Source organism: Wickerhamomyces ciferrii, contig 00263, assembly GCF_000313485.1.
Source record: "Wickerhamomyces ciferrii WGS project CAIF00000000 data, strain NRRL Y-1031 F-60-10, contig 00263, whole genome shotgun sequence".
Lineage (NCBI taxonomy): Eukaryota > Fungi > Ascomycota > Saccharomycetes > Phaffomycetales > Wickerhamomycetaceae > Hansenula > Hansenula ciferrii.
The window spans coordinates 1-11,683 of NW_011887477.1; the positions used below are offsets into that span (position 1 = coordinate 1).

The 11,683-nt window shown below is 32.3% G+C and overlaps 4 protein-coding genes across 4 annotated transcripts; 3 read left to right on the forward strand and 1 right to left on the reverse strand.

Moving 5' to 3' along the window:
- Window positions 1-423: 423 nt before the first annotated feature.
- ART5 (Art5p) lies at window positions 424-2,691 on the forward strand (the record flags this gene model as incomplete). The annotated part of the gene is made up of 1 exon (XM_011273133.1): window positions 424-2,691. The coding sequence occupies one exon, from the start codon at window positions 424-426 to the stop codon at window positions 2,689-2,691; it is 2,268 nt and encodes a 755-aa protein (XP_011271435.1).
- A 1,050-nt stretch (window positions 2,692-3,741) lies between these two features.
- On the forward strand, window positions 3,742-6,528 carry BN7_6301 (Zn(II)2Cys6 transcription factor domain-containing protein; the record flags this gene model as incomplete). The annotated part of the gene is made up of 1 exon (XM_011273134.1): window positions 3,742-6,528. One exon carries the CDS (start codon window positions 3,742-3,744, stop codon window positions 6,526-6,528), a length of 2,787 nt encoding a protein of 928 aa, XP_011271436.1.
- Window positions 6,529-7,044: 516 nt separating this feature from the next.
- Window positions 7,045-8,913, reverse strand: CAB3 (phosphopantothenoylcysteine decarboxylase complex subunit CAB3; the record flags this gene model as incomplete). The annotated part of the gene is made up of 1 exon (XM_011273135.1): window positions 7,045-8,913. One exon carries the CDS (start codon window positions 8,911-8,913, stop codon window positions 7,045-7,047), a length of 1,869 nt encoding a protein of 622 aa, XP_011271437.1.
- A 1,226-nt stretch (window positions 8,914-10,139) lies between these two features.
- Window positions 10,140-10,668, forward strand: GRX5 (monothiol glutaredoxin GRX5; the record flags this gene model as incomplete). Its single annotated transcript, XM_011273136.1, has 2 exons — window positions 10,140-10,175; window positions 10,270-10,668. The coding sequence occupies 2 exons, from the start codon at window positions 10,140-10,142 to the stop codon at window positions 10,666-10,668; spliced, it is 435 nt and encodes a 144-aa protein (XP_011271438.1).
- Window positions 10,669-11,683: the final 1,015 nt, after the last annotated feature.

An 11,683-nucleotide genomic window follows, 5' to 3' on the forward strand; every position in this document is an offset into this window, starting at 1 on the left:
TTTGGAAATACTGCGCAACAAATAAAAACTTAAAAAAAAAAAAAAAAGGCACGTAAATTGAAGGCTTCTGGAACTTTGAAATTCAGATTCAAGTGTTGTTGAACGTCGAAAGAAGGATTGCATTATAGAATTGGCTATAGAAGATAAAATGTTTGGGATTGGCAAGTCGTCCAAGTCACATACAAGCAACGGACCTACGTTCTTTGATATCAGGTGAGTATATCGTGGAATTGGTGGAGTTTATCTTTGTGTGTTGATGGGAAATTGATACTTTAAATATTGAGATCTCAACAATAATATTCCACCATACATTTGAATAAACCAAAAATTAATCAATACTAACATCCTATATGACTTAGGGTCAAGAGTACTTATAAAAATCTGGTGCTTGTTAAAGGTTCACAATATGAATCACCATCTGTTATGTTGAATGGTCATTTGGTATTTTCATTACCTGAAAGTCTTACTGTTAAAAAAATTGGTTTAAAATTAATTGGAAGATATAAATTAGATTTCTTAGAAGTTATGGCTCATCAAAGGTCTACAATATCAAGTCCTGTTAAACAAGATGCTGTTGTTTTTGAAGTTACATGGGATAATTTATTGGTAAATTCTGAAGGTGTTGTTACAGTTAGTGCTTCAGATAAAGTTACAAACCCAAATGATAATAGATCATCAAGTCAACGTCATGGTATTTCTGCATTATCATCATCTTCACATACTAAAAAAACAACCCCAAAGAAATTAAATAGAGCAAATGCTCCTACTGCTTTAACTCTGCCAATTAATGGTGTTTCTGGTACACCTTTTGAAAATGTTACAACACCAAATGGTGCTTCATTTAATTTACCAGGTGGGAATTATGATTTACCTTTCAAATGTGTTCTTCCGGGTGATATCCCTGAAACTGTGGAAGGTCTGGTTGCAGGTTCTGTTCTATATAAATTTGAAGCTTCAATTGATAAAGGTGCATTTAAATCACCAATAAATAAATATAAATATTTTAGAATATTTAGAACTTTATCAAGTGATAATTTACAACTTTCAGAAACCATGCAAATTGGTAAAACTTGGCCTGGGAAATTACAATATGAAGTTAGTATACCTGCAAGAGCTGTCCCCATTGGTGGGAAAACTCCATTAAATATATTATTGGTTCCTTTTATAAAAGCTATGAAATTAGGACCAATTAAAGCTCAAATTGTTCAATATTATTCATTCAAGGGGATTAACGGTGATGTTTATGATGATCAACAACAAATTATGGATTTAACAATGACACAAATGGAAAATCATGAATTAACAGATAAATTAGCTATTGAATCATCTATTGATTTACCATCAAATTTGAAAAAAGTTACACAAGATTGTGATTTAAAAGAAGATTTAATTAAAGTTAGACATAAATTAAAAATTCAAATTAATATTATTCAACCAAATGGTCATATGAGTGAATTAAGAGCAAATTTACCAATCAGTTTTTATATTTCACCAGATGAAGAAATGACTGGTCGTACAATTGTTTTAGATAAATATGGTAAAATTCATTTTAGAAAAGAAGAAGAACCTTTATTTGAAAAAAATAAACATAATCAAAATACAAATAAACAAAAAGGTCAAGATTTTGCACCCCCTGTGTATGAAGCTCATATTTATGATCAATTATATGGAGATTCAAGTACTGATGTTAGTGGAGCAAATTCAGGTGCTGTTTCACCAAATTTATTATCTCCAGGTAATTTATCACCAATAAATTATGGATCTGGTGGTACATCACCAAATTATGGAGCAGGTGGTGGATTATCACCAAGTCCAACACCTGGAGCTGTTTCTCCACTGCCAATATTACAAAATCAATCACAATTGGAAGAAGGAGGAGGTGAAGGATATTTTGGAATTCCAACAAGACCATCAAATAATTTATCAAGTGGTAATAGTTTGAGTGGAGGTGCATCAGCTGCAGTTTCACCTTTATTAGAAGCTAGTATTCATAATTCATATGGTCATAATATTGATGATGAACTGTCAAGAAGTTTAGAAGCATTAAAATTCACACATATATCAGATTTACCATCATATCAAGATGCAATTGATGCAGATGATGATGTCGAAGAAACTTTAGATTTTGCACCAAATTATGAAAATTCAGATGATGAAGAAAATGATAAAATATTTGGTACTGTTAAAGGACCAGAACATAATTCATTACCAAAATTTGGTGGATTAACTAGTAAAAGTGTTGGTACAATTTCAAGTGCATCACATAGTAGAACTAGTTCATTACCAAGTACAAGAGTCCAAACTCCAAAGAGACAATCACCTGTTGGTAATATAGAACTACCTAAAACAAATGATTTAAGATCACAAAGTTCATCAACATCATTATCAACAAGTTCAAGATCTAAAATCAATACTTCAACATCTACAACACCAACTGGATTAGGAGTTGGAACAATATCTACAACAGTAACAGGGACAGGTACAGGATCAGGATCAGGGTCAAGTTCAAGTTCACAAATACCACCTCAAAGACCTTCCGCATTTAGAAGTTCATCTTTGAATAATATTTTATCAAGACATGGATCTTCATCTAATTTAAATTTAAGTGGTAAAACACAATCAACAAACACAAGTTCATCAAATTTATCTAAATTAGCTTATAAGAAATTTTTAAAGAAGGATAAAAAATAAGGTCAATGAGTATACAAAGATCACAGGCACATTTAGTTTTTAGTTATTATATATTTACGAATGACACGAATAGAGAGGCGTATTTATAAAGAATGGTATAAATTGTAGTCTACTACGACGTTAATGTAAGTAAATACTACCTGCTTTCATCTCCGGATTTGCATAACCCCTGAATCATCCGGCAAAAACAAATAAACTAATGTAACCCCGTACTTGAACTGCGATTGCGATAATTCTTCCGGTGGAACGTGAGTCAGTTTTGTAGGAATTAATCCAAGCTAACAAGAAGAATTACAAGATTGGTGAGCCACTGGTAAGTAAAGAGAGATGATCTAATTTTTAGTGAGTTAATTAGCGTTTATATTGCAGCATGGATATGCCTATTGTGGACCATTGCCTAGAGGCTAAAGCCTTATAGAGCATGTCACGCAGTACTTGATAATGCAGAATCAGCATAATATATTAGCCTTCAACTGAGTATAGAAGTTCCAACAGACTTTTGACTTTTAAGTTTTGACTTTCCCACAGCTTAAATCTTTACTGACGACTGATTGAAGACAATGGGAAATTTAATGGGAAATTTAAAGGGAAATTAAAATTCCAGTGGAAGAAATTTGAGTTTGTCCAATTAAAAAGCCTTCCCGGAGAAACTCGTTGCTGCCCTCCGCAAAGGACAAAAGCTGGGGGTGCGTGGTGCGTACCAGGACTTTGTAGGCTGCAAATTCCAATTTTTCCCATCAACACTTTTCCTGAAAACTAAAGGAAAAAAACGCTGTTGATACTTTGAAACCCACAATTTATAATAAAACTACAACATTAGAACCCTTTTGGAAACTTATCAAACTTGAGTGGGATCAAATACTGGATTCATCACACATTGAACTAATCTGAAGTATCATACATCGTGTTCTGTCTATTATTTCAAGTATTGCACTACTTATATTTTCAATTTCAAATTTGCTATCAACAATAGAGTCTCCTATATTTCAATAGTTATATTAATATTCAATTGGGACGGAAAAGTTGCTGGTTAATATCTGTATTCAAACAATGTCATCTATTGCTCATATGCTGGGTCAGAATGACCAACTGGCTAAGACTGATTCTAGAGACAAGTCAAGTGATACGTCTCAGATCAATGAAATACCCAAAATAACAACAACTTCACCACCAATCACAAATAACAATAGGAATATTGATCCGAAAACAACAAGAGAAGAACCTGAGCTTGAAAAACAAAAATCAACCTCCACTTCATCAGATACCTCATCAACTACTGTCCCAACTGTGAGAAAGTCTGTTGATTTAACCGCTGAACAACAAGTTGTTGGTAATGGTGGTGTGAATTCCAATAATACAGAAGCTCAAGATTCATCAAATAATAACCAAATACATCATCAAAGGAAAAGATCAAAAGTATCAAGAGCTTGTGATGATTGTCGAAGAAAAAAAATCAGATGTGATGCCACTTTTAGTTCAACTTCAAATTCAGTAATGAAGCCTTGTACCACTTGTCTTAAGAATAACTCCACTTGCTCATTTGATAGAGTCCCATTGAAAAGAGGCCCAACAAAAGGTTATACAAAGCCAGATGGTGAATCAACAAGAGAACGTTCAAAATCAAGTACTTCAAGAAGATCAAGCAGCATGAGTAATCATCCTGCTTTACAACAAGTTCCTCAACAAACAAATCCACAATTAAGACCAAATTCATCTTCACCAATTACATTACCACCTTTAATTTCTCTCACGAATAATGTTCCTTTGAAGTCTTATGGGAATAGTAACAATTCATCAGCTCCAAGGAGCTCTTCCAATGGTAACAATTCATTAGATGTTTCAAACTCAATATCACAACCAACGTCACCAAGACGTGGAAGTACATTTAGTCAAGGGGGTGGTGATCAACCTTTAAACTCACAATCATTATCCATTTCTCAGCAGCAGCAGCAACAGCAACAGGCTACTAATAATGGACCAATCCCACAAGGGTTGTTTTGGAAAGTTCCATATAGTCAAGGTCCATTTGATAGAAGAGGCTCTGTTGATTCTGTTTCTTCATCATTTAGTGATTCAAGATCTTCAAGATTTTCATCAAATTCTATCCCTGGATCTGGTATAAATCCAAATACATCAAATAGTAATTTCTTATTTGGGGCAAGACCAAGTGTGAATTATGAATCTTCTGTTATTTCTGATTCAGAAGATGATAGAGTATCAAATTATTCACCAAGAGCATCAATTGATGCTTCAAGAGCTAATAGAAGTCGTTCAAATTCATTTAATGTCCCTCCCCAACCTACAAGTCCTGCAATGTCAATTTCATCATTACATAGTTTAAACCAAGGTTTCAATAAGAATATGATTTTACAAAATAGTAATGTTGCTTTGGCTCAACAACAACAACATCAAATGGTGGAAATTTATTACCAATTAATACATCCTTCCTTCCCAATCTTACCATTGAACAAACAATCATTAGGGAATCTATTAGCTATCCCTTCATCCAAGAATCAAGAAATACAAGAAATAAATAATTTGATTGTTCATTCATTTTATTCATCATTAGATGGCTTAATAATTTCAGCTTCAAGAGGTGCTAGATCTCCTTCTATAATTTCAATGCAACAGGTGAATTCAGATCAAACAACTTCTTTAAATCCTTTACAAATTATTGCAACTAATTTTACAAACTTAATTAGAGTTTTCCCACAATTACAATCCAAATTCAATCTATATTCACAAAATATTGTCATATTATTCACTTCTTCAATTGTGTTGCTATCTTATTCCATTGCATTACTAGGTTTTGAATCTGATATTTATATTAGCTCAAGCGTTGCTGTATTCAATAAATTGAAAATTTTCAGATTATTTTGGGACAAAAGTCATCAAGTAACAGCAGATAATTATGATGATTACAATTCAATACTGAAAAGGTTATATGTATCTTTGGATATTGTTGATACCTTACAATCATTATCATTTGGTATCCCAAAATTAATCTCAATTGATTATGATCCTTCAATTGTTGATATTTTATTCCCTTCGTTCAATGATTCAGCTTCTGTTAATGGTTTAGATTTTGAAATGGCTAAAAGAAATATGAAATTTGGATTGATATTGACAAAGATTAGTTCATCAAGAAAATTTGCAGAATTAACTTATTCATCAACATTTTTAAGTGATTTGAAAACTAAGTATAATTATTTTTCAAACATTATTGAAGAATCCCCAGTTACACATCATGATCAAATATCTGTAAATTTCTTAGATCTGATAATTGCAAAATTCGAACTTGTTGGATTTTTAGATGAAGTTTGTCAAAATATTATTGGACAACCAAGACTAGATGAAGAACTCATATATGATTTTCAACTCAAATGTCTAAGGATTGTGAAAAAACAATTGGAATTACAGTCCAATTTACTAAAATCCATTAAAAATTACAGTAATTCAATTGATAATAATCAATTAGTATCTCCATTCTTACCATTAGCTTTTAGACAATCTATTAAAGCACTAAATATTCAAAAGATTTTAATTAATTCATTACAATTTAACAAAGATTTGATTGGAAGACTATCTAAACCATTGAATGATTTGATAAGTTTGAATAATTACTTGAGTTTATTGAAACCTTTCAAAGCTGAAGAATTGAATAATCATATAAATTTTAGTTTTGTTTCTGAACATTTAAAATATCTGGAACTGTACAATGAATCATCAACTTCTTCAAACATCAACAAAGAAACAGAAATTCTGAAACACTGGGTAGGATTAATCAATGATGTAAAAAGCTTTATTCAAAAGGAAGATTATGATGGTTGGTTTTAATTAGACAGATCTGAGTTCCAATACCTAAATTACTGAATTATAATATATTTAATTGAAAGATAGGTACAATATTAATGACTGCAATGTTTATATGAGATTATCAAATAATATGTTAATTTAAGACTTATAACAAATTATACATCGTAGACGTTATACGTGTCTTCCATATGCAATACTTCCAAACGTATCGAATTGTCCTTTATTTTCCATCTACGTTTTGAAAAATTATTCAAATTGTACTTTAAAAGCTTACTTTAGTAACACACTAAAGAAAACCAAAGTTAAATGCATTGAGTAGTATTAATAATTATTGTGACTATACGATTACATCAACATAAAAAAAAAACAACAAAAACTTTTTGTAGAGAACGATAAGAATATATTAGGTCATGAAATGCAATAATGGATAATCAGATAAAATAGCGTATGTAAAACAGAACCGAAGGACCTTGAAAATAATGAAGAAGCCACCAAAATAAATGATGTGCAATGAATAATGTTTGATCAAAAATAACTTCATGTCGACAATTTTAGAGACTCTAGGGGTGGATTTTTCACATCAGTACGCTGAATGCTATTATGATTTGAATTGTGATTATTTTGTTGATCATCAATGACTGCGTTATTGTCACCATAATCATCTTCATCATCGTCTTCATCTTCATCATCATCATCCTCATCATCTTCATCATCATCATCGTCATCATCGTCATCATCATTGTCATCATTGTCATCATCGTCATCATCATCGTCATCATCGTCTCCATCTTCATCTTCATTGGTATCACTACCTTTTCCTTTATTATCGTCATCTTTGCCATTTGATGTGCCTTCTGCTAAACGACTTTCAAGTTCCCTTGCCTTCTGGATTTCTTTCAATTTTTTAGCCAATATTTCCACAATATCACTCCATTCTCTCATACCACCCATACCAATATCACCACAGACTAAAACCTTTTCAACTGGTTTCAAAATTTCAATCCAAGGACAATCTTCTTGTAAAGAGGTGAGGTGTTTGCTTGTGACTGGATGTGTGTACATGAATGTATTCATTGCCGGTGCAACTAATATTGGTGAAGCAGGGTTCCAGCTTCTAATGATAGCAGTCAATAAATTATCACAAATACCATTCGAAATTTTTGCTAAAGTATTTGCACTTAAAGGACTAATTAACATTATATCAGCCCATCTTCTTAATTCTGTATGTAAAACTGGATCTCCCATTTTTTTATAACCAAACCATTCTTCATCATCTCTCCAGATTTTAACATCTGAGTTTATTTTCAAACCTTTTAAGAAATGTTCTGCAGCTTTTGTAACAACCAATTGAATCGAAACTTTTGATGATCCAAATAATTTACAAATCTTGTCAATAATCAATGGAACTTTTATTGTAGCAACAGAACCAGTTGCACCAATCAATATGTGTATTTTATTATCATCTTGCTTTTGAAAAAATTCATAAAATGGTACCGTAGTTGTTGGAGTTCCAATGACGGCTTTAGTTGGTTTTTCTTTAATTTTCTTGGGAATAGCAATTGGTTGTGATTGTTGAGGATCATCAAGTTTTTGACTATCAGCTGGAGAGGGAACTCGGTGTTGATCCAAGGAAGTTGGTGATGTACTATTCTTTCTGTTAATCAATTCGGGTGATTTTAATCCATTAGCTGGAACATTTTCTTGTGGATACTGATGATATGATGGGAAATTGTTTGCTGTAAATTGAATAAATTCACCTGTATTTGAATTTTGTCTTGATGAGTTTGCTGAGCCACTGTATGTACTTGAAATACTTGGATTTCTCGAAGCAATGGTATTAGATATGGAATACTGTCTTTGTACATTAGCTGGGTTTGATAATTTTGGGTCTGTTGTAGTTGTGGATGATGATCCAGTTTGTGGACTTATAACTGTACTTGTTGATTTTATCTTTGAACCAGTATCTGAAGGCTGTTGTGGTGTCATAAGCCCTTGAGGTTGGACCATTGTTGGTGCTTGTCCCAGTGTATTTATGTGAATTGCAGAAGGCCTTGCGCTTATTGAACCACGATGTGATTTTTCAGTTTGATCAGGTACCGTGAATGAAACACTACCATATTTCACAGAAGAACTTGCCCCTGTGTTGGGTATCTGTGTGGGATTCACAGCTGGACGAGTTGGTGCAGTAGTTTCTGGTTGGTTGATTGGATTTGTAGTGTTTGTTGCAGCTGAAGTATTAACATTCACATTATTTGATCTCTTCATTTGATTCTCATTAGCAATACTTGCTTTTACTGGTGAGCCTGAAGTTTTATTCAAAATTGAAGCCGCTGGCTTAGCCTGTGTTTGGGTTTTGGATGGATTTCTTTCAAGGTTTTGAACGGTTGGTTCGTGTTGATCAGGCATCTTCTCAAACTTTAGCGCTTAAATCACCAAAATCTTTTTGAACTATTGGAATTTAATCGTGTAACCGACTTTAATGAGTTTCAGCAACAAAGAGTATATTCAGTATATAAGAGCCTAGTTAACGACCCTCTCTTTTAACTATGTCTTTCCAGATCAAATAAAATGAGTCTTTGGAATGCTTTGACCAATAGAAGGCTGAACTATCAAGTATAATTCCGAGCTAGGTTAAACCTGAATATTTTGGGAAAACCAGAACAATTTTTAAATTGACAAAGCACAGAAGCACTCTTTTCAATCTTTAGCTTTCTAATTGAAGTTGATTGTTAATAATTTTTGATGGAGTCTGTCTAAAATTCCAATTAAATTGAGGCAAATAAATTTTGAGAAGAGCGTTAGAGGGAAAAATCATCTTCTTTGTATTCAAAAAAAAAATGCGACATTCGCGAGAGTGATGCCTATATATTACTTCAAGGGGTAATTGCATTTCTAAATATTCTCTAATTTTGCGCTTGCGAATGTGGGATCAGGTATAATTCCTCGTCGATGCTATCCTCTAGCGCTATTTGTTGTACAGATCGACACCAGTGGCAAAACCGCAATTACTCTATACAGAAATAACGGCACTTTATGAGTTGAACCGACTTTGAAAATGGCGCAAATTAGTAATTAATTAATGGATGCCAGTATGCCAGTCACAAATTTACCAAAGAAATCTGAGCCCAGAGTAGGAACCAGCTACTTGCAAGTTGCAAATATATTCTTATATAGAGAACGTATATAAACTCTTGATTTTTAAAACACTTTGAACTATTCGCTCATATCCAATGGAAACGTGGTGAAGTTCCACTTTTAGTACTAGAATTAGGAAAATTGCCATATTATATACAAATTACTACATATGTATTGGTAATTAAAGCGATATATAATACATCGACTAGATTGTGACATATAGCTGATGATAGCATCTAAAGACACTTATTGAGCTGATTATTACTGATAAAATTCTTTAGGATGTTCAAAGAAAAGATCATTTTTATAAGTATGATATAATAAAGTCTTTGTAATTTGTGTAACCAATATGATTCAGATGACTATCGCGAATTATATAGAGTGGCCGATACGGAGCTTCCCAATGAAAATTGACTTGATTTCAATTAATAAGATTCTTTGAAGGACCTATTGTAATGTTCAAACATCATAATTCACACCATTAATCATAATCAAAAATGTTCAGAAGCTCGTTTTTACGTCCAGTGAGTCAAGTATGTTACCTTTGGATACATGTTTCAGCATTGTTATATGAGTCAGAATTCTTTTCAATATTTTATTTCAGATACTAACACTTCCCACATTTAGATTCGCTCACCATTGTTCAAATTAAACACAAAATATTCATTTGTTAGATTATTATCTACTGAGACAAAAGAGGCTATTGAAAAGGCTGTTTCCTCAGCTCCAGTTGTTTTATTTATGAAAGGTACCCCAGAATTCCCTCAATGTGGGTTTTCAAGAGCTACAATTAATATATTAGGTCAAACAGGTGTTGATCCTGAAAAGTTTGCCGCTTATAACGTTCTAGAAGACAATGAACTACGTAATGGTATTAAAGAATTCAGTGAATGGCCAACTATACCACAACTTTATGTCGATAACGAATTCATCGGTGGTTGTGATATTATCTCTTCAATGGCTCAATCTGGTGAGTTAGTTCAAATGCTTGAAGAAAAAAATGTTTTAGTTCCTGAAGATGAGTAATCCATTCGGTGTACATATTCTATTAAATCTCATACATGCTACACATTTAATGAAAAAATTTTATTATAATTTAATGTTTTGAAAGGAAAATTAAAACATTACATATGTATTCTTACGCCTTTAGATTTGATAACTTTGAATCTTACAAAAGTATCAAACTCCATTAGAAGAACCGAATTGAGATAAGACCCAATCCATTGATTTATATCTGAGCTTAAAGATATTTATGTTTTATTTGTGATCATGTAATACAAGACCTTAATAAATATCCAAAAAGTATACCAGATCATATAAAGCCGATAAACTAAAAAGGTATTGATCCAAATTTAAAGACTTTGAAAAGCTTTCTGTTGAAATGATTTAGTTAGTCTATCTATCCATTTCAAACTGAATGGGATTTTTGTATGATGTGATATTATCTCCAACAATCAGAAATTTTATATTGTTTGTTGCATTCAATAGAGAGAGCATCAACAATCAGACATACCAAACGTAACTTTTTTTTTCTCTGTTGATTCCAATGACTTGAACGCTAATTATTGAGCTATATAGTCTCAAATGAATATTTTTTTTTGTTTGAATCTGCTACCTGTGAAGAGCCAGTTAAATTGTACTTCCAATTCTTCAACTATTAAGATTCAATGAGTAATAATTAACCCATTCCCAAAATTAGACCCTTGAATTTCATCAGGCTGATAAACTGCACATTCAACATTCAAAAACCATACAGTAGCAATTATATTTAACTTACATTTTGATTCAATGACCTGATATCTTCAGATTATCGGCCGTAATAAAAATTTATTGAATATTATGGAAGTATAATTCATTATACCGATCGATATTTTTTTTTGCGGGCGGAAAAACGTCTCTTAACCAAAAACACGTTACTTCACCAAATTAGATCATACTTCTTATCACACCATAAAGATTTTATCATGTCATTCCTGCAAAGCTCAAACATATTGTGGAGAAATGCTTCCATTTCTTAATTAATCGCATTTACCAATCACCG